Source organism: Hyposmocoma kahamanoa, unplaced genomic scaffold (genome assembly GCF_003589595.1).
Source record: "Hyposmocoma kahamanoa isolate Upper Pololo Valley unplaced genomic scaffold, ASM358959v1 170, whole genome shotgun sequence".
NCBI classification, from domain to species: Eukaryota; Metazoa; Arthropoda; class Insecta; order Lepidoptera; family Cosmopterigidae; genus Hyposmocoma; species Hyposmocoma kahamanoa.
Genome location: NW_020653614.1, coordinates 1318280 through 1342983, shown reverse-complemented (window position 1 = coordinate 1342983; position 24704 = coordinate 1318280). Strand labels below are relative to the sequence as shown.

The 24704-nt window shown below is 35.7% G+C and overlaps 1 protein-coding gene across 1 annotated transcript in view; it reads right to left on the bottom strand.

Moving 5' to 3' along the window:
• The window catches only part of LOC113225705 (scavenger receptor class B member 1), a 60562-nt gene extending 38563 nt beyond the window's left edge, over positions 1–21999 (bottom strand). Inside the window, exon 1 of the mRNA XM_026458107.1 lies at positions 21825–21999. Within this exon, the coding sequence (XP_026313892.1) occupies positions 21825–21951 (127 nt within the window). The 5' untranslated portion in view covers positions 21952–21999. The remainder of the gene's footprint in view (positions 1–21824) is intronic.
• Between the last annotated feature and the right edge of the window lie 2705 nt (positions 22000–24704).

The following is a 24704-nucleotide window of genomic DNA, read 5'->3' as shown; positions in this document are numbered from 1 at the left end:
CCCGTCCCGAGGCTATTTATTATTTTATTACTCAATACAGAAAATAAACAAGCAATATAGTTTTCCGTAATTCATCGTAACATAAACAGCATTGCGCAATTCCATTGTTACAACCAATCTTTTTAAAATACATAGAACTCAGCACGCGACTGATGACATTGTACAAAATTACCACCAATTGTTTACTATTTCTGTTACTCTGTTTCTACATAGTTGAGAGTACGAAGCGTTCCTATTTGAAAACTTTAGCAGCATTAGAGCTCCTTTGAGAAAGAGTTCAACCAGGGAAGTGTCTGCATGTCATCATCCGAGTGACACTGCAACTGTTATGGACAGGCGTGTAGCTTACCATCAGGCGCACGACCTGTTTATCCGGCCCTTGATAGTACCTTGAACCGTGGCATTGTAGTGTAGTTGTGTGTGCATAGTGCTCTGTGTGCAATAGTAACGAAAAAAATCTAAATGATTCATGTGTGTGGTAAGTATGTAATAATCGGCTTGAAATCTTAGAACTTGAATGATAATGTAAGTTAGTTCTTCTTCTTTTCATGAACACGGCAGGCTTAAGTCAGTCTGTGTGTGTGTGTCCATGGCATCCGCGATACAGGGTTTCCCTAGTGCGGGGCTACGGGTGTGTGCGGCATTATTATTTGCAATGTCCAGGCCCTATATTCTCGTTCTTTCGAGTTACACAATGTTATACAAATGTTAAACAATTATTGTCAAATAGTAATACTCGACTACTCGACTTGTTTCGGACGGTGTCGGATGCAGTACAAGAGTAGACTCCGCGGGTTCAGGGGTCCTGCACTCGGAGCACGAAATCCCTAATTACGGCCGTATTCTCAATACGATAAGGCCTCAAATGCAAAATGATAAATTTTCATGTAGTAGTAAAGAACTTTGCGAATCAAATGAATCGATAACTTTTTATATTTAAATCGGAGACTTATAGAATGAACATCTCTAGCCAGAGTTGGTAGTTGAAAAGTTAGCTAACTGCATAACGAAACACTTTCATAAATTTCTCATAGATGGCACCAACGTAACAAGAAAAAGTCGTTGAAAACCAAATCCAAAGATCCAGCAAACAAGCACATAGAAAAATTGGCTTGTCGCTTAGTTGGCATAGCGTTTTCTAGAAGATTCACAGATTCACAGTTTTCTAGAAGACGTTGGTTCGAATCCTGCCGGATCGAAGGAATTTTTTCTAACTGTATTAATATTTATAACAAACTAGTGGAGTAATTTCACAAAAAAATAATTGAATATCAATTCAATAAAAATGTTGTTCTTGGATCTTTGCATTTGGTTCTCAACGACTTTTTAGCCGTAGCGCCATCTATGCGAAATCTATGAAAGTATTTCGTCACCCAGTAAGATAACTTTACAGCTACTAGCCCTGGCTAGACATGTCGCTATTATTTTATTCTTATTGTATTTGACATTAAATTGACAACGACAACTAATTTTTGATATATAAATGAAAAAAACTGATTTGTTATAGTTCAACTGTTTTCCAAAAGTTGTGTGTTTCGCGCGGCATCAAAGTTGTTTTGCATCTTGTATCTTGAAGCCCTCGCTATAACTTGGTAGCCTTGCATATCGTTTTTTTAAGTAAAATTAGAAAATAAATTCCACTATTTGACAAAACGATATCCTGAATAACACAAAAATGGCGACGGCAGGCGAACATAAGAACACAATCGAGCCGAGCCTGCCTGAACGAACAATTTTGTAATCTTTTTTTAATGTAATATCAAGTGAAGGGACGAACGAGTCGTGCACCTGACATTAAGCTACACGCCTGTCCATAACAGTTGCATTGCCACTCAGAGCTTTAAATCGCAAAGATCTGAAGGTTATTGCCACTGCGCCCGTCACCCTGAGACATAAGTTAACAAGTCCCATGTGCCTGTAATGTCACCAGCACACTACCCATTCAAAACCGAAACTCACATTACTGTTTGGCGACAGCAACAGTTAATACGTACTCTTTAACAAGTAGCTCTACTGATACAATACGTATGTCCTCGACAATTCGTGAAACTAATATTTAAAAAAAAACTAAAAACAAGCAGTTCAAATTAAGAAAGTGGATCACCTTAGGTCGCATTGGGCAAGCCGCTGCGCACGCGCAACTGATGTGCAAACTCGATGTTCGGCCATTGGAAATTCGCCTTACGACATTGGTTATTAAACAGTTTTTGTGTCAAGCAATTCGCGGCTGTAGATGCTAGGGTCATAGTAACTAATGCAAAAGACAATCTCACTTATAGGGACTCAATTGAAGGAACTGCCTCCGTCACCATGCTGGGTTGCCTGGTCCGCTGGCATATTTGTATGGCCTACATTTATTTCTCTCGTTAGTTTGTTTATATTTGTGGTTGTCTATGTGTTTGTCCATGGCACCCGCGATACAGGGTTTCCCTAGTGCGAGGCTATGAGTGTGTGCTTTATTATTTATTATATTATTAATTGATTTGAGACTTCACTCGTTTTCCGAGAGTTGTTAACTTTATTCTACATTTTTTTTTATGAGACCAAGTAAAGGGACGAACAGGTCGTGCGCCTGGTGGTAAGCGACACGCCTGTCCATAGCAGTTGCAGTGCCATTCAGAGTTTTAAATAGCAACGTTTCATGGGCACTGCCACAGCGCACGTCACCTTGAAACACTCTGCCACTCCTTCGTAAGGCAGAATCCCTTGAGAAGAATGAGCAAGAAACGTTTGGGGTTGTTTGAATTTGAATACATATCTTATCGTTTGCAATATTTATTTCAAAGATCTTAGATCGAGAGTCACTACCACGGAATTTTGTCATCCAAGTGCGCAGAAGCCGCATAATTAACCTTTAGTAAAACATTTTTAAACCTGGTAAATGGCAAATTTTGAATATCAACTGGTATCTTATTACAGAAGCATTAATAGAAGTAATAATATCTACTACATAATAAGAGACACGTGCTCTACAGTGGCACGTTTTATACATAAGACTTGTGAATATAGTTGAATCAGAGTCTATCTTAAGACAGGGTTTAGTCGGTCAGGAGTTCAGTCGACTTCCGTTACGTTATTATGGTTACATAACAAATTGCAAAACTTTGTTTGACCATCTCGGCAAGTTAGACAACTTAGGGTAAACATACTATGTTGAAGGTGGCAGGTTTTCTTTGTATATTAATTGTATTGTATTATATATTAATACTAAATAGAAAACATCCTTAAATTGTGAAAAAAAGACGAATGACCGAATGAATTTATTAATTATATTTATTTATATAAATATTGTACATTACAGTTAAGTACACAAGTCACAGTATACAAATAATAAAAAAGTCAAAGTCAAAGAATCATTTTTTACATAGTTAAAATTTACACTTGAAAACGTCACTTTTTAAGCTCGTTCACTACGCTGACTTCCCCGAGAAGAACGAACAAGAAACTCTAGGGATTGCCCTTTTCAAATATACTTAAATGCTATGGAATGCACTTAGAATCAAATTTATGGGCAATCTGGGCAATTTATCATATGAATAAATCAATTTTGGCTGTAGTTACGACGTCATGTACGTGATTATGGCCGACTCAATCCTATACAATAAATGTAAGAACTCATTTCAACGATAATCACTTTCCTTCTACAAATGGCTCGTACATTGCTTTTACCAAGTGGAAAACCACTACATATTGATGCAGACTAGTTCGGTTGTAATGGATTTATTTACTTGAAAAGTCAAAGTGAAGAAATCATTTATACCATGAGTAAGAACGAGCAAGAAACTCACTTTGAATCGTAATTGTGTGGAACACGTAGTCTCAATATTTTAATATGACTTTTCAATTAAAATACTTTTAATGTAAGTTTTAAACTTAGGAAATGGTAATCTTAATGTATGCTCCGGAATCTTATTGTAAAAATGTATACAGTTCCCTATAAAAGAATCGTTTACTTTAGTTAGACGAAATCGTGGTACCATGAGTTTGGATTTAATTCAAATTCTTCATTGCGTATCATGTTGTACATTTGTAGTTGTTAAAATGTTGTTATGAACCAAACATGAACCCGTACAGGGCGTTGCAATCCTAAAAATTAAATTTATTTGTTTACATGCAAAAAAATAAATAAAATTAATCCATATTAAATTAAAAATTAAATTTAATTACAAAATAATTATTTACAATAAAGTAAGGCAAATTAAACATATTAAATAAATTATAAAATTAAAGATAATTATGAAAATTGAAGAAGAAATAAAACTCTAAAAATAGACTAATTAATAAATCTATTGCTCTATATGTATATATAATGTCCAAAAATTCAAGATCAATACTATTAATTTTACGTTTTATAATTTCATTATTTAAATTAGATAAGTTTAATCATTATTTTATAATAAATACTTGGTTAAATATGTCTGTACTATTTATTTAATATTTGTATTTATGTAATTAATTAGACATAATATTATTATTATTTTGTAAGTATTCATGCAGCGTATAGTAACAGTTAGCTATTAAAAGTGTTTTTAAAGCTTTTATAAATTTTGTTTCGCTTTTTCTTCCTTTATTAATTTAGGTAATTTATTGTACATTTTTATTGTCATAACAAACAGACTAGACAAGTGCAATGTCAATTTCGAAGATGGTGGTGTTAATCTATCCTTATGACGTAACAAATATTTAGTTGGAATATCTTCTCGTTTTGTATACATATAAGTCTAAGTTTTTTCGAACGGACTTACATATTTCCAGTATGTATGTTGTTTTCGTTTTCAAACAAAGTGACTACTATACAGGTTTAGGTACTTCACGACTGACTGACATGTAATGTTTGGTGAGTATAGGTAGAAACATTTGATTTACCAAATAACATATTTCAACATATGATTTGGAAAATAATTTAATAAAAATATTTATTTTAAATATGGAAACATTTTTAACCGCCTTCAAAAAAGCAGTAGGTACTCAATTCGACTGCTTTATTTTTTAATTTGCGTGTAAATCACGCGATAACTCCGACGTTTTCGATGATTCTCTTTTTGTTGAAAAGGGGGTACCTCATTGTTGGTCCCATTTACATTTGACAAAAATAATTCACCTCTAAGAGTGGCAAGTGGCCGGTTTATACTCGTTTTCCGTTAACCGATTTCAATAAAGGCAAATAGATGTCCGTTTTTTTTGTAAAAAAGATATAATTGATTATTTAATCAAATTATTTTTATTATACCAAGTGACGGGGCGAACAATTCGTGCGCCTGTTGGTAAGCGACACGCCTATCCATAACAGTTGCAGTACCACTTTGAGTACCAGTACCACTGTCCCCTACACCCTGAGATATAAGTTGGTAAGTCCCATGTGCCTGTAATTACACCAGATACCCCAAATACCATACGCAATGTCGAATTAAATGTTTTTATTGTAATCTGTTTCAATGTAAAGGACCGACATTCAAAAGTGCACCGAACCCCGCAATCAGTTAGAAAGGATGCATCCAAGTTCATTTGATAATTCATATTGATAATTCAACTTGATAAAAACCGGAAGGAAACTTTTTGTAGTTATAAAAAAAATTAAAAAATAATTGATAACTTGCTGATTGGACATCCTGTATATTAGTTGAACCTCCTATATTTTATGAGTGGGAGTGGTTTATAAAAAGATATTATACAAAACACTAATTTTGCTATTCGTAATGACAACCTTGTTGACCCAAGGGTTTGAGGTACCGGAAAAAAAGTTCGAAATTGGATCTGAATAGTCCAGGTAGTGCCCCGGGGTGAAAACCATGGGTGCCAGGAAAATTATCATTAATTTATTTAGAAAACTAATGCACAGCAGTGTATCGTCTACACGGTTATGATGTCTAGATGTCGTGACGACAGATAGTTTAAAGTATCGTGGCTTGTATATTTAAATGAAGTTGTTCACATATAGTACAACATGATTAACTCTCGTTCACGACTTTTTAGACGTTACGATGACACTGTTACGTGACAATGGGAAGAGCTAGAACGACAGTCGTCTGAGGATAAACAGAACGTTACAATAAAAATGTGATGACAGATAATCGCAGCTTCAGACGATTCTGTCGTGCAAACGACAATTAGGCATTTTCTACCTGTCAATCGGAGAGCTAGGTTCAAATTAATTAACAGGGGTACATTACACGATAACTAAAACAGATAGGAAGAAATTTATAAAAAAATATGATATATAGTTTAAAAACAATATAAATATAGCACCTAATATTATATGACTAACTATATACTTATATACACATAAATATATAACAAAAAAATTGCTTGAAACCTAGTTTATTCGGCGCTTTTTAGATATGGGGCGGTAGAGCGTTCCAGTGTCGTATTGTCTGAAGATAAAATGATTTAGAAAGAGAAGGAATTCAAAGTCAATTTGCTGGCTGAAGATTAAATTAATAAATTAGATAATTAATTTAAAACGTGCTTTGAGTCGTGTTTGCGTCGCCGCTCTTAGACTTTTATTCTCTATACAATCGGATGAAGTACAGCCCATAGTGTTACAAATTATCACATTCTTTAACCGACTTCAAAAAAGGAGGTGGTTCTCAATTCAACTGTACGTTCTTTTTTTTTGTATGCATGTTACGCAATAACTCCGGTATTTGTGAACCGATTTTCATGATTCTTTTTTGTTGGAAAGGGGGTACTTCCATAGTGGTCCCATTGCATTTTGAAGAAAATCATCCACCTCGAAGGATGGCAGTTCACGCATGAAGATTCATTTTTATTATAAATAGCGCCTAACTTTAATTTCAGAGCAATTATTTTAATGGTTGATTTTGCTATTTCTCCAATTCAAGGCGTTTTTCTCTCAATATACTTTGAGTAGTGAGAATCGATTTTTATTATCTCCAGTGTCAAGTCCTGTTTATTGGCGAACTAGGGGATATTTCAATAAAACTTAGCAAATAGACGTAATTTTTTTAGTACTCTGTACTGAGATTATTAGACAATATCCTTTAAGTGTATCGTATATTTTTTGTAACACTGTTATTTAATAGTAAACACCTAAACGTTTTGATATAGCAAAACATTTTTACCCGCTTCTCTACCGGTAACCCGCCTTAAATGAACAACCACGAAAATCATACTGAATGTAGGTATGTGAAAATTCTGTCTAGTGAATCGGATCAACAGCGGTTAGATTCGACGGTAATTCCTTGGTAGAAAGGTCGTAATTATAATTCCTCGTTTTTACTTCACCGAGGTCATTTTTAAGTAATAAATGTACTGGTTATTAAGTTATGACAGATATGACATATTATGTTATTTACATAATAAACAGTGCCGGATTTAGAAACGTAAATAAGTAAGTAAGTAAATGTAAATTGAACTTTTCCTTCCGTGGCTTACTTGGTATAGCGTCGGACACGTATGCTAGAAGACGTCGGTTCAAATCCGGCCGGATCGAAGGAATTTTTTCTAAGTGTTCATTAATAATTATAACAAACTAGTGGAGTAATGTCACATAAAAAATAATTGAATATCAATTCAATATAAATTTAAATACAGTAAATAGCGACATCTCTAGCCGGAGCTGGTAGCTGTAAAGGCCTCTAACTGGGTGACGAAATACTTTCATAAGATTCCTGATAGATGGCGCCACGGCTAAAAAGTCGTTGAAATACCAAATACAAAGATACGACAAAGCACATAAAAATATTCGCTGGTTCGTTCCGTGGCTTAGTTGGTATAGCGTCTGCCACGGTATGCTAGAAGACGTCGGTTGGATTCCGGCCGGATTGAAGGAATGTTTTTCTCAGTGTTCGATCTTTGTATTAATAATTAAAAATAGTTGAATATCAATTCAATATAAATTTAAAAGATTGAAAACTTAGACAAACTCATTCGTTCCGGCTGCACTGCCAATTAAGTCACGGAACAAACCAGCAGACCTAAGTGTTTGTTTCAGATCTTTGTTGTCGGATTGCCGAGGGTTCTAGTTCGAATCCAGTCGGGTCAAATTAATTTTTCTAATGTTCGATCTTTGTTATTAACCATTGTAACAAAATAGAGCAGTAATTTCACAAAAATTTTAGGAATACGTGACATTCAACAAACTTCATTTCCTCCACAAATTTGCAATAATTTCAGGTGACGTAATATCATTTATAGAGGCAGGTGGCTAAACTAGGATATCCTGTATTTTAACTGTACTGCCTCCGTGGCCGAATGGTTACCATGCGGGACTACCACGCAGAGGTCCAAGGTTCGATTCCCGGGCCGGAAGAAACACTTGTATGGCCTAATCTTATTTCTCCCGGTGAGTTTGGGTGTAATTTGTGGTTATCTATGTGTGTGTCCATAGCACCCGCGACACAGGGTTTTCCTAGTGCGCGGCTAAGTTTGAGTGTGTATGTTATTATTATTATGGTAATTTTAGGTCAAAATAATGTAAGTCATGGAATTTCCAGGCTGCAGATTTATTCTCTGAACATTTGGGCCTTTTGAAGGCGAGAGTGAAAAGGTCTTATTCAGGTGAGATGTAAGTCAAACGTGCACTTATTTTTAACCGACTTCAAAAAAGGAGGACGTTCGCAATGCGATTGCGATTTTTTTGTGTATATTACGCGGTTACCTTGGCTTTTGAGAACCGATTTTGATGATTCTTTTTTGTTTGAAAGAGGGTACCTTAATATTAGTTTCATTTAAATTTGAAGAAAATGTTCCACTAAGGGTGGCAAACTAGGGGATGTATCTGGTTTCGCGCACTTTCCGGTAACCGACTTCGAGGACACGATCTTTTGAGGTCGGTTTTTTATTATAGAAAAGTTATACATGTTATTTACATAAAAAAAGGAATAAACTTATTATTGTTGGCTATATAAATCACTCCACAATCTTTTTACAATATCGATGGCTTACACAGCACTTAGCATTATTGACCGCTTTTTTTTTTATCCTACCAAGTGACGGAACAAACAAGTCGTGCGCCGGATGGTAAACGTCACGCCTGTCCATAACAGTAGCAGCGCCACTCAGAGCTTTAAATCGCAAAGATCTGAAGGTCACCGCCACTGCGCCCGTCACCCTGAGACATAAGTTGACAAGTTCCATATACCTGTAATTTTACCCTTGAAAACCGGAACGCATTAATGTTCACACTACTGCTTGGCGACAGAAATGGGTAAGTGCGTCACTGGCAGCCGCCATTAAATCATCAAATGTGTAGGTGTAATAAATGGCACAACGTGTTTATGAGAGTTTATTGATTTAAATTTTGAGGAAGTAAGTAGAGTGCATAATGCTTCCCTTCTGAAACCTGTTGTATTTTTTGTACATTTTTTATGTGTTACTACGGCAGTGTAATTAGAGATTTTTTTTTTGTAATTTTATGTTAAAATATAAATAATTACAATATAATAATATAGTGACTTTTTGAAATCGGACACATTGGGAAATCTGAAACCATAGAAGATGTTTAAGCTGTCCCGATTTTTTCTTTCCATACAATGAGATCACACTTACAAGAAAAGTCTATTAGCACCAAAAAAAATCAATTTTATTAATTTTGTATGAAAAATGTTTTATGAAATCTAACCAACTTCGGGAGTCCAGATTTTTTTCGTCCCATACAATTAAACGTTCCTTTCGTGAAATTGAGTCGGTTAGCACTAAAAAAATTTTGATCAATTTAGAGACACAAGTTGACAAGTAAGATGGTAGTGCTTTCCAGGACGAGCTCTTTCACAAGGAGCTTCTATAGGTGCTATAATCTGTGCAATCACAGGGACTTTATAAGTTCAAATCCTGATCCCAGATCAGCCCGTGTTGTTACAGACCGTTGTCACGAATTTCATCCGGTTCTCAAAATGTTAGTGCCTCGGGTATGCGGCCTCGGGTGCACGTACAGCCCTCGTTTCTTTCTACATAAGCTTTGATTATAATGACCCTTCCTACCAACCTTTAGGGTATACGAGAAGGGCACTATAACCTGCACAAGCATAGGGACTTTCTCAGTCAGGCCCTGATCCCAGATCAGCCCGTTTACAAGCAATTCATGCGGTTCTCAAAAGTCACGGTTACAGGCACGGTCATTTCCCATTGCGCATTGTGCAAAAAAAGCCGGCGACTTTAAAGTTTTCTGATGTACAGTGTAATTTTTCTAAACTGGAGATTTTAATAGAGGTAAATTACAAACTTCAATAAAAAGTTGTCAGCTCGCTTAGTTCCGTAGCCACCCGTACAATCACAGATGCTTGATTTATACTGTATTTAATGTGTGCGGAAATAAGTGGATTTAAACGGCTTAAAACATTTTATAATAACAATGTTCCGTGTATATAAATTATTTAGCTATAAAGCGTAAACATTTGCTTTGGAATCGTGTACTCTACGACCGTTCGTGTACGCAATATCCTACCAAATGACAAAAGTTTTGCAGAAAACTTTGAAGAATCGAATGAATACTATTTTAACATGTCAGGTATATTTTGTAGCAGTAAAACTCCTTGTGGAAGAGTTCGTCTAAGGAAGACCTGGTCCCCTTCAGAGGGCAGCCCAGTCCCACATAACCCCGGCTTTGCCCCCGCAGGGCCGGGGTATCTGTAAACAGATTCTCTCGGGTAATAAAGAGAAAAAAAGGAAGAACTGCCACCAAGTACTGTCAGCATTACCGCGTTCAGCTTTTGAAGGGTAAGGTTGCTTGCGATTGGAATTGCCAATTTTATCTCAGTGTACCGCCTCTCAAGCAGAGGCCGTGGGTTCGAAGCCGTGCTTGCACCTCTTGAGTTTCTCAGAATTGATATGTGAAGTATAATTTGAAATTTACCATGAGTTGCTCGTAATGAAACTTGCACGTCGAAGAAAGTTTACAACCCTCGGAAAACGTATGAAGTTCGCAACCCGCATTAAACCAGTTTGGCGGCCTGTGGCCTAAGACCTAGCCTTAGAAGAGACCCGTGCTCAACAGCGGGACATATAAATGGGTTGATGTTTTTTGTCCTTCAGGTCTTTGCGTTTTAAAACTCTGAATGGTACAGCAAATTGTTATGGGTAGGCGTGTTGCTCACGGTCCTGTCAGTTGATATCGAAAAAAAGGGATGGCTTATTTTGGATACAGGTCTTCATTACTGCGACCTGCAATTGTTCTATTGTTTGATATTATCACAGGGCACTGCAACAGATACCCCCGATACTAGCCCGGAGTCTAGCAAAGGATGAGCTAGACTTTCTTTGGTCCAGGCGCTTAGGTTTTTGGGAACTGGAAAGACGCTTCGGCGTTGGGAGGTGCCGACAGCTCCGCTGCCGAAGAGGAGATTTGGTGGTGGACTTTAGAGTCAACAGCTTAGCGGTGACAACTGTCAATTGTGTAATACACAACGGGAAGTAAGCGTGCCAGCAGCTTCGATATCTATCTGGGAAATAGGAAAGGTACTGTGTGCAGGGTACTTTTGAAGACAATAGAGAGGAGAAGGGGGAAAATGTTTCAACATTTATTGCTTAATGACGAATTTGTAAGAGTGATAAATGAGGAGAGGATAGATGGAAAAAGAAAGAGACGACGACCAAGAATGACGTATAGTGAACAAATAAAAAAGAAGATCAAAGTGAACAGCTATAAAGAGGTAAAGGAACTGGCTATGAACCGTGAGGAGTGGAGGAGGCTATACCGACAAGAGTTTGGGTCTTAAATAAGATGGTGACAGTGCGTGCACCCGGGGTGGCTCACCCGAGGTACTAGCCTCTTGGGAACCGGATGAAGTCCATGACGACGGTCTGTGACAACTCTGTCGCCATACTGATCTGGGGTCACGACCTGAACTTATAAGATCCCTGTGCTGGCACAGGTTATAGTGCCCTTCCCGCATAACCTATAATAAAACACATGTCGAAGATATGGGACTGTTGTAACCGTAATTATTCCTAAAACCAGTCCTATGTTATGAATTCCATTGCATAATTAATGTGATTTTTGGGTCATGGGAAGGACATATACGTGGTGCCTTCCGCAAAATACTTCCGCATTTTGTTTATTCGTCTTTTAAATAAATTAATTGATTGATTGATGCGTAAATGCTTATTATTTACGGGTTGAATGAATAAAAAACATTTTGCTAAACAAAATTATGTAAATATATAAATAAAAACAACGGCCGCGGGAATTATGACCTCGATTCTTTAATAGCAAGGTCTGGGGCACTATAATATGTGGAAGTTAAACGCCTTATCGTCACACACCCATAGGCCCGCACTAGGGCAACCCTTAATGCATCACCATCATCATTAACACTTTTATACGTCCCACTGCTAGGCACGGGTCTTGTCTCAGGCGAGGATATGGCCATAGTCCGCCATGCTGGCCCAATTCGGGTTGGAAACTTTAAACGTTTTCCGAAGGTTGTGAACCTTCACCGAAAGCCTGGATTCGAACCCACAGCTTCTGCTTGAGAGACAGTATAATATAGGCTGCCACGGTTTTTTAAACTAATACATGTTTTGGTGTTTGTGGTATCGTCGTTGTTTCCGATTTTCATAACACAAGTGCTTTGGTTACTTACTTTGGGATCAGAGCAATTGTGATGTTGTTTTAAATAAGTTAACGGAAAAGGGTGATTCAACAGTTTATTAGAACTATAAACCTTCCACGATTCTCAAGGTTTATTACTAAAGAAAACTGCGGTTTGTCATGTATAAGAAGGTTAAATACGTCATTACATTATATATTAAATACATTATTTGACTTTGGGTTTTTCTGGTAAATTTTAACTGTATACATCTTTTAATGTTAATGTTACCATTGAATACGGGCTAATCATATTTCTTGGTATACAGGTGACGTAGAACCTTTGAGATATTTGACAGATTGAAAAATATATTTAGTGGTTTTAACTTTGTGGAATTTATGGAAAAGCTTTTGTAATTTATGACTATAATCTACATCCAATTAACATAGTATTATTATTAGCAGCAGTAGAGCACCTTGTGAAAGAGTTCGTTCAGTCAAGTACTGCCACCTTATCTATTTCTGCCGTCAAACAGAAATGTCAGCATTACTGTGTTCCGGTTCTGGAGGGTAAGGGTGGACTAAGGGTGGGAAGGAGTTGTTCGTCCTGTCAGTCTTTTAGTAGCTGTAAAGGTACCTTTCTAGTAGCAGTAGAGCTTCTTGTGAAAGCGACACGTCTATACATAACGGTTGCAGTGCCACACAGAGCTTTTAATCGCTTAGATCTTAGGGGCACTGCCAATATGCCCGTCACCCTGGGACATAAGTTGCCAAGTCCCATGTGCCTGCAATTTCACCAGCACCCTTACCCTTCGAAACCAGTACAGTATTTCAGCACTTTCCTGGACGAACCCTTTCACAAGGAGCTCTACTAAATAAATATAATCTTTTTATTATTGAAGTCGTTTTGTGTCAATTAATTTAACCTGCAATCTTATTTTCTGTTTACATTTGTAAATAATTCTCAAAAAGCTTAAATCGTCGTGAAGAAGCCATAATTATAATTTGATGAAGTCGGAACGTATTAACAGTAACGTGTATTTTTTTTAAATTATTCTGGTAGTTTTCTCTAGGTACCCAATGGAGGTGGCAATTTTTATTATTAAAATATTCTAGAATTTTTATTATCACGAAGTATTATTCAATATTGGAACGTAGTAACCTTAATATTATTTAATATCAAATAATAAAAAATGCCACCGAATTTAAGTAGAGACAATCTCAGTATAGAGTATTAAAAAAAGTTTTATTGAAATCGGTTACCGGCAAGGGCGCGAAACCGGATTTATACCCTATTTTGTCACCCTTAGAGGTGGAATATTTTTTTGAAAAAAATCAAAATCGGTTCACAAATGAGTTTGGATCAGAGCAATGTACGTAATGTTGTTTTAACATAAAAAATTAACAGAAAAAGGTGATTCAACAGCTTATTAGAGCTATAAACCTTCCACAATTCTCAAGGTGTATTACTAAAGAAAACTGCGGTTTGTCATCTATAAGAAGGTTAAATACGTCACTATAATATTAAATACATTATTTTAGCTTTGGGTTTATCTGTTAACCATTAGACTACCATGGCGTCTATAAAATTTGACATATATACATACTTAGTTTCATGTAGTTCGTGTTGTTTTTATGACTTGTGGCTTTATTATGCCAAAAGTTAAAATTTTTAGCCATCCTGAAAAGTAGCATAAATAACAATATCAGACGGGGTGCGAAATATTTATTAAGAAATTGAAGTTATTTTGTGCATTCGAAACCGAATACGAAGCTATGCTTAATAAACAGATATTTATGTACTAAAGTATCATTGCAAGGTAAATTGCGCAAACGCATAGTTTAGCATCGTTTCCGTCGCTATTGCCGACAATCGCCGGCGACCTACGAACATGCGCGCGCATGACATTATTACTGCGGTTCAAGTTAGAATCGGATAAAGGCATATAATTATAATGTTTTATTATTATGCAGTAGAATTTTTACATTTAGCAGAACTATATATAAAATAAGATACCAAATCTGACGCTATAAATCACATAGTTCTAAGGAACACTGCCACAGCTCCTGTCACCCTGAGACATAACCAGTTAAGTCCCACATGCTTGTAATTTCGCCAATTACCTATGTGTAACAATAGCGAAAACCTAATAACTCGATATTCCTAAATGTATTTAAAAAAAAACGCTTCCTCTCTTGTCTTAAATAACAATAAACAATAATACGAAAAAAGCCATTTTGTTTGGCGACGCAGAAAAATTGGCAGGGTTAGTTTCAAATTTCGCTTGGCAGTAAGTGTGTCAGTGCACGTATATGCAACTTAATGCTATTACATTCTTTAAATTATGATATTAACCATAATGTAACTGAGAAGCACTGCCACTGCGCCCGACACCCTGAGACATAAGTTAACAAGTCCCATATGCCTGTAATTTCACCAGCACCCTTCAAAACCGGAACGCAGTAATGCTTACATTCATTTTACGACTGAGATCTCTCCATTGGGAAAAGAGATGATGATCTTTAAACAGCTAAAGAGATATTCACCGAATATAAAGAGTCTAGTCGTTTGAAAGCTATGATGCAGCAAATAGACACATATGTATGTACAACAAAGGCGTCAAACATAACTCCCCTCTTTTTAAGTCGGGGTAATAACTATTTGAACAAACATTTACATTACTACTACTAACATAATAACACAGAACGCCATAAACTAAATATATCTATACAGACGTGCTTATATAAATAATACATCCTAAATATAAAAAATAATAAACCATAATCATTAAAATCGTGTATTATGGGTATTCCTTGTCTGGTAGTAAACAAAAAAATCAATGATTGATCCAAATAAATAAACAAAAAAAATCTTTTCCTGTTTATTTTACACGTGAACAGGAAGAGAGTAACTTTGAATTAATTTATATTATATTATTATTTATACATTTAAAATTTATAAAAATAATGTATTTGTAACTCTGTTAGTTTAATTGTTGAGTGGATAAGAACAATTTCATTCAGAGAAGGCCCAAAGTAAGCTGACCGTACACCGTGAGAAAAGCTATGGGAATGAGGGTCCATGACATTAAATGACGGGACGAACAGGTCGTACGCCTGAACACTTGCAGTGCCGCTCAAAAAGACCTGAGGTTTGCCGCTACACCCATCATCCTGATACATAAAGTTGACAAATCCAATACCTGTAGTTTCAAAATCACTGTTTGGCAGCAGAAATAGAAACAGTGGCAGTATTTCTCTGCACAAACTCTATCACGTCTTAAATATGGTATTCAATCTGTCAAATAACATTTGCGACATTTTTATTTTCATTTTTTTCTGCCGCCAAGCAGTAATGTGAGCTATACTGCGTTCCGGTTTTGACGGATGGGATATGACGGGTATACGTCCGATTTTTGCGATTTAAAGCTCTGAGTGGCACTGCAACAGTCGTGGACAGCACGTGCACGACTTGTTTGCCCCATCGCTGATATATTAAAAAAATATTAGCTTATTTATTTAGGCCAACGTTCTAACTGTTTATAGACGAGTTAGTAGCAGATTTTGGGTAAATACATTTTTCTCTAGTCCCGTTGTCTTATTAACACTTTCATAGTGCAATATCTAACCTAAGTTAGAGTGTTTACCGTCACTGACTTGTTTAAATTGTTACTTATCACATGCTTTTAAGGAGTAGACAAAATTGTTCACTGAGTCAGCTAGTACCTTTCACTCAATAAAAAAAAACTCCTAACTTTTTTTATCATACCAAGTGACACAGTACCACTTAAAGATTTAAATCGTAAAGATCTAAGGGACACTGCCACTGCGTTGACAAGTCCCATGTGCCTGTAATTTGACAAGGATCCTCCAAAACTGGAAGGCAGTAATGCCTGGCGGCAGAAATAGGTTTTGTTTTAATAACACTTAGTGACGGCACGAACGCGTGCGCCTGATGATAACACGCCTGTCCACAACAGTTGCAGTGCCACTCGGAGTTTTAAATCGCAAAATATCTTAGGAGTGTTGCCACTGCGCCCGTCACCGTGGGACATAAGTTGACAAGTCCCATGTGCCTGTGACTTCACCAGCACCCGTTAAAGAAAATATTCCACCTCTACCCAATGGCCAAACAGAAAAGAAACACAATAGGTTGGTGCTATGCTTAAACAAGAAGAAAGCTAATCGATAATTTCTATGATATAAAATAAATAACATAATATGAACATACTTATTATACATACATAATAAACTTATATATATGTATTATTATTATTATAAGTGGGTACATACCCAAGGCAACATTATACCGAGTCTTGATTTTAACAATTGTCAAATTCATTCAAATTTTAAGAAAATAAGTCTCTAAGGGAGGAAAATTAGGAAATGAATCCGGTTTATTACACTTCTTCTTCACTTTCCGTTAACCGATTTCAATAAAACCTTGCCATATAGATGTAATTCCACAAACTTTTGACGCTGTTTTTTTTTATTCGTTATCTGTTTTCATAAATAAATGTCTTAAAACGTAATTCGACAAAAGTTTTCTAAAATCTATAATTAACCAGTTAACTGCTAAACAATTAACTCTACACTTAAGTTACGTAAGATTACGACCTTAAAAGTGTGCAGTAAAGGAAGAAGGATATCCCTTAACTAGAATTTGATTCTAATGAGTAGAATTTTCGAGCTGTTTTTATATGGTTTTATATTTCAATTTTTAACTGTTTTTAATCTATTATTGATTTTTTAATTTAATTTCACGATCTTTATATATTCTTCATCAATATCGAATACAAAGACTATAACTGCCTTCGTGGCCGAACGGTTACCATGCTGGACTGCCACGCAAATATCCCGAGTTCGATTCCCCGGCCGGGAGAAATGTTTGTGTGGCCTACATTTATTTCTCTCATGAGTTTGTGGTTGTTAATATCTGTATCCATGACAACCGCGATATAGGGTTTCCCTAGTGCTGAGTTTTAAGTGTGTGCGAGTCGTTCGTTTAAAGAAAAATTCTTCGACCAGACAGGGCTCGAATCTGCAACCAAGGGATTCCGTTCCCATCGCTGTGCCAACTAATCTAAATGTCGAGTTTAACAAGCCGTCGAAATTCTTCTATGTGTTTGTTATAAAGAGATCTTTACATTGTTTTTAATCTATTATATTGTATATATATTCAACAGGGATAATAATTTACTACATGTAATGTATTATTAAACGACTTCAAAAAAGGAGGAAGTTTTTCATCGAATATATTTTTTTATAATACCAAGTGACGGGGCGAACAAGTCGTGCACCTGGTGATAAGCGACACGCCTGTCCATAACAGTTGCAGTGCCACTCAGAGCTTAAATCGCAAAGATGAGGCACCGCTACAGCGCCCGTTACCCTGGGACATACATAAGTTGGCAAGCCCCATGTGCCTGTAATTTCACCAACACCCTTGCCCTTGAAAACCGGAACGCAGTAATGCTCATATTACCATTTGGCGGATGGCAGTACTTCACTGGATAAACTCTTTCACATGGATCTTTACTGCTACTAAAATAGAGAAGCGTATGTCACGCGATAACTTCGGCATTTGCTAACCGATTTTGATGATTCTTTTTTTGTTGAAAAAAGAGTGTCTCTGTATTGATTCTATTTAAATTTAAAGAAGATATTCCACCTCTAAGGGTGGCAAACTAAGCTGAACCCGCTGTTTTATAAAAAAAATCCGCACGACCGCTTTTAATTTTCATAATATTTTTGTTACCATTGACAGTTTCGATCTGAACACACGCTACGTGCTTGTGCAAAGAAAGTTTGAAAATTAGGGGTATATATTTTTAAGTAAGAATTACTATGTTACTAAATAAACGTTTAAGACGAGTAAAAACTGTTTTACTACACTAAAAGGTTTATGTACATATATACTATTAAATAACGGTGTTACAAAAAATATACGATGCACCTAAGGACACTGTCTAAAGAATGTTCTATAAATGTAAATGAGTTATTGTGAAACTCGTTACACGACAGGATGTACTTTAGCCGATCATATAAAATGCCAAAACAGACTAAAAATAAAAGTTTAAAATGATTTATTTAACATACTTTTTATATGGAAATATTTATCTTTAAGTACTACAGAGAACCTGCTAATTTTTGGTTTTCAACTGAAGCCCTATTTAGTTATTAAATTACATTTATTGCAAAACTTGAAAATTGCCGTCAATCACCATCGAGCCCTTGTCAACATTTGTGTCAAATTTTCTCTCAGACATCATTCCTATTATTAATTTTGTTATTTTATATTGTTTAAAGAGCACAACTACACAAATTTTTAATATTACCATTGACTTACAAATAAATGGACGACGGGTCTAATACACAAACCACGAAAAAAATGTCCCAAGTCAACCTATTTAAACGTAGTGACATGTAAAGGATTATGAAAAAGCTAAAACGTTGAATTTAAATTGTAATGTCATCGCAGTACTGTCTAATTTTGCTTGCTTCGCTGTCAGTCGAACAAACGAAGACTAAAGCGTGAATGACGCTCTGTATACGATTTTAACGCCCTATAAGTTCGGACACTTTTTAGCGCGGACCCGACGTCCATATAATTGTAAGTCAATGAATATTGCAGTAATTTTATTCTTTTATAATTAGGTTTTGTTGTTTTAAAATTTAAATTACGGATTTTTAAATTTCATTTATGCTATATTTTCAAACAGGCGTAGCTATCAACCTCATCGCAAGCTCCAGCTGAAAATCAGCGCTGTGGCTCTACCCAGCATTAAGCTGAGCTGGCTAGACTTTTCAGCTATTGTTGTGTATTTTGTATTCAATTTAAGATTCTTTGTATATTTTATTTGTAATAGCCGAACAAATGTTATTTTTATTTCTTACCTTACACGCTTCAAGGCCTATACAACTACTATTCTATATCATCACAACGGCATATTTCGTACTCTTATTGCATTGACACAAAGGTTTTTTTCTATTAGCTATTCGGTGCCAATAAGTGTGATGACACCCTAAGTTAAGTATACTCTAACCAAATTCGATGTAGAATGTTTTAATAACAAAACGTCGCTAGGCAACCAATGATGACATAGGAAAAAAACATTTTTTTCAATGCTCATTATTAAAGCTTCCTCTGCCCCCACGGCCTGCTCTCGTAATTGGAATTTAAATAGGTAAGTGGGTAATTGGATTACGTACAAATAATACTTACTTAGCCAATTATTATAAATAATAATAATAATATGAATTTACTACATATTATAACATCCAGCATCTTTTTCCGATTCTGAACTAGAATTACCACTAGAACTCGAATGTTTGCAATCTCTCCCTTCATATCAAAAAGTCACTAGGGATGACACAGTTTTATAAATAATTAATTACTGGTCATTTTTGTGTCATTTTTAGGTAGTTTTAAACTTCTCTTGAATAATATTCATTATAAACATGGCTTCAAGATTTAGTATTATCCATAATCTAACTGAATTTCGTAGGAAAATATTGAAATTGTTGTAACTGTGAAAGAGTCTGGGATGAAAACCCTAAAAATCAAATGTTTTTGTTTGTTGACATTTATTCTACATCGAATTTGGCTAGAGTATAGGTACCAACGTGAATAGATTCCAAACTTGAAATTGTATTTAATAAAAAAAATGTAGATTTACAAGACCATGACAAACAGACTTCCGTAAGGCTTTTATAAACAGGAAAAAAATCAAATACCAATGTCATTGCCACCGAAATTATAGTTGAGGTCGGTGCAAATCAACCTTTATAAATTATTTAACGGACTCTTTACACCTGGTAATTTGCTTAAAAATGCGTCATACGTGTACAAGTAACTAGTGTTGGGTAATTTTCCGTAAAATTCCATATAAGCAGTGGAAATTTTTCAGAAAAGCTCCTGAAACATTGGAAAAATATTCGAAGACTCATATTATTATGTTCTACGCTTAGATATATCTTTTCAAGTTTTATTTAGCATGAATTTTATAAAATAGAATTGTATAAATATTGCTAAATATAATTTTCTTAACCCATCTTTTCTTATTTTCACAAATTCTCATAAAAAGGGTTCAGTATTTTCAACTTTTGACAGGTGTCACTAACAAATGATGTGAACCCATTTTCATGATTCTTTTTGTTGGAAAGAGGGTACCTCAGTATTCGTCCCATTTAAACTTTAGGAAAATAGTCCATATCTAAGGGTGGGAAACTAGGGGTTGAATCCGGTTTAGCGCACTTTCCGTTAACAATTGTTGCAATTCCAATAAAAAAGCCGACAACAAACTTTTGAGGTCAGTTTTTTTTAATAAAAACGTTATAATATGAAAAAATATGAAAAGGAAATTTTCCCATGACCCAACACTATGTCTAGCGTTTTAAACATAAATTATTTTTATATTTCTGGAAGATATCTACAATTTTTATAAGCTTTGTCGTATAAATTCACGTAATAAACCATTCCAATTTCTTGGTCTCTAATTAACCCTTCCCTTCCTCACGACGGAACGGACCACAACGCCTCGTCGCCTCGCGGCTGCCGAACTTACTGGCGAACGGAGCCCCCATCCCGATCGCCCGCACCCGCGAAGGTAAGCCGCCACCGAGCGGGATCGGCCCTCTCCCGATCACGCCGAAGGAGACCACTGCCTCATGAGACTCTTGATCCGCAAGCATAGCCGTTACTATGCCTGGCGGAGAGAGATCTCGCCCGATCCGTGTAGCCAGGCTATTTCGCTCGGAGGCCCACACGGGTCACTCCTCCAGCGTGTAACTAACTTAACTTAACCCGTCTTATTAGAGAAGATCAGAGCTCATGATTAAATTGATGACGAACGACAACAACTGTTATTCAAATCGTTTTCCCGTCACGTGTATCTAACTAACGTCATCACGTTATTAAAATGTTTTTTTTTTCAAATTTGAATGTTGTTTTGCAACCTTATAGGCTTGATAAAAAAAATATAATTGTGGTTTTAGTTTTTAGTGATATGACTGTGGCAGTGGGCTGGCAATATTTGTCGAGGAATCGACAATCGATGGGACGTAGGACTCATGGCCAGATGGAGTGAAGATTTGAGAAAGGCTGCTGGCAGCAGATCGATGCGACAAGCTAGGGACCAGGTGAAATGACTCGCATTGGGAAAGGTCTATGTCCAGCAGTGGGCTGTGATATGCTGATGATGATGGTAAACATGATGAGCTAACGCGCGACTACGTCGCTTCTACAGGCGTTTAATTCAAACGCGCCCTTCCACAGCCGCGACAAAAATATCAGAATATTTGAAGAAGACAATGTAGACAGGCAAATTGTACTTACCATGATTTATCTTGCCCTGTTGTGATATCAGCATGTTCAACGGCTTGTCACCCCTCAGACGTGGTGTGAACCCGAAGATGGTGTTCCTGGCTGACTGGCCTACAGCCAGATATTGTTTATGCCCCATTTTGTTTAGCTTTTTGTCACACCCCTACATCCGAAGAAAAAGGTTTTCGGGAAGATGTTGTGCGTTGTGCGTTATCTTCGTTCCTGTGGACAAGAGAAATATTACATAAGTAAAAAAAAAATAATATAAGTTAAATAATTTTTATTTCATAGGTAGGAGAATCTGCTGAAAAAAGTGAAATTACAGGCATATAGGACTTGTCAACTTATGTCTCAGGGTGACGGGCGCAGTGGCATTGTCCGTAAGATCTTTTAGCGATTTAAAGCTGTGAGTGACACTGCAACTGTTATGAACAGGCGTGTCGCTTACCACCAGGCGCACGATCTGTTCGTCCAGTCACTTGGTATTACTAAAAAGGGAGAAGGAGGAAATAAGAATATATGGAAAAGATAGAACCCGGAAGCTCAGGGTTGGCGCCAGCATAAAAAGCAGTATGCAAGCCAATCGACCACTGATATATAACTTTTTAATAATAAAAAAGACCTCAAAAGATCGTGGAATTACTTATAAATAGTTTGTTATATATATATAGTATAGCGTCTGGCACGATATGCTAGAAGACTTTGGTTCGAATCAGGCCGGATCGAAGGAATTTTTTCTGAGTGTTCGATCTTAGTATTAATAATTATAAAATCGGTAAAAATATTAATTAGTAACAATAACCTGGTGAGCTTTCAAGTCCAAGTTGACAGCTATCTTCTAGTATGCAATCCAGTCTTTTGAATAAAGCTTAACTTCCTTAAGAACTAAAAAAGATAAACAGGTCACAGCACTATATTGGTATAAAAACTTGTTCTAAATATTTGTTTATGCACTCATTTATATATGAGAATTTTAATTTTAACAACCCAATATTATCTATGTCTTTTCCTTATGAAAGCGTACACTAAACTAATCACAAAAACAAAATAACTACAGTTATATATTTGCATGTTAGTTATTAATATAGTGACGTCAAAGTTGCACCTTTGATTTCTTTGAAATTAATTGATATACTACGAAGCTATTTGATTTATTTTGCGGATGGTTCTATTTACTTATTTAACTGAAACTGGTTTGTGACCCGTTTGGGAACTTTAAGTTGACTAAACTTTAAGAAAATGGTCAAGTCACACTGAAATAGCAGCGGCCGGAGGAGCATTTCCGGCACAAAGTATTACTTAGCATTGTGAATCTTACAGGCTGGTTTCCGTACGTTTAATATTGGGTGGTTTCAATCTGTTTTAGTCGCAGCCAACATGTACGGACAACGGTACATCAGACTACACACTTTTGTTCGAAAATCGCCTCCAGTGCAACGGAATAAGATACGTCAATGTGTAGCTTGATGTGCTGGCGTGTGTACTTAGTGCCGCGGAGATTTTGAATACATGTTTAGTAAGGTTTGATTTATTTGTCTGGGTTTTTATTAAGTGTTTCTTGATGTACCGTTTTTCTAATGGGGCTGATATGTTCAATAACGATCAAAGTCCCTAAATAAATAAAGACTTTAAAAAAAGCTTCTAAAGAAAAATGGTCAAATTGATTTGAAGTAATAGAATGTATAGTGCAGAGAGCCTACCACAACCTCTTAAAACAATATTACTTTAACCTTACATTGACTTTTCGTACCATGACGCGCTTAAAGTAAGCTTATTATAATGTTAAAACTATGATGTTTTATTGGCAGCTTTGTGACTATTCATTCACTCAATTTGTACTATGACTCTATGTGAAATTTAGTAATTTTAGAATAGTTACACGGATGCAGTGGAAACAATAGTATTTTCAGTTTTATTGTCTTAATATTGATTTGTAATGATTAAAAGTTAAGTTGAACTTATTTATTTACATATATCTCTTCAATATTTTGTTTATTTTTTTATTGTATAGCACATAGTAAATAATTTTTCGTTAAATAAAAATACGCGATGTTCATTTCGTAAAATTATAACAGCGCCATCTATATGCTCCTTGGCGAAACTTACAGTTGACACTAGACTATAATTCCGAATTCACAATGTGACTATCAAGACTCGCCTTGTTTTATTTATTTTTCTTCATGAAAATGCGGAATAATTATCGAAAACAACGTAATTTTAATAGATTTTATTATTACATACTTTTCTTTTTTAACAGTCCAAAATTCTCTGAATGTAAATAACATTAAGTACTTAAACATTATACTACGATAAGACGATTCGGAACATCAAAAAAGAAAGAGATGGCATTACATAGTTCACATAGCGTTATCTTTTTCCTATTTTTAGTAAGGAATAGACAATATTGGGAAATCATTCGTTCTTTCGATCACTTTTGCAATAATACATTACTCGGTTGACAGTTTTGTCATGGTACGAATATGAGTACAAATCTATTCTATAATATTTTATAAAAAGCTTACGTTGCGCGAGATTTGTAGCGACTAGTTCAAAGAGGCATTGTGCTTATGATCCATTTCACAAAGGATGGGCACTGTGACATTTAAAATTTTTACATAGCATGCATACTATTTTTAACCAATCTCTCAACCAGCTTACAAAAAGAAATAGGAAATTTGTTATAATACACCAAAACAAACAATATTTGTAGGAGTTGTAATTTTAAGTAAAAATTACATTATATTAAGAGGGAGTAGAGGAAAAATTCCTAATCTTCGATTTGATTTTAGAGGGGTATATTCACTTTAAAGTTAAAAATAAAATATTGTATGAGTAAATACACGATATATTCAAGCATAGACACTAATCAGAAACATAAAACAATAAAGTTTC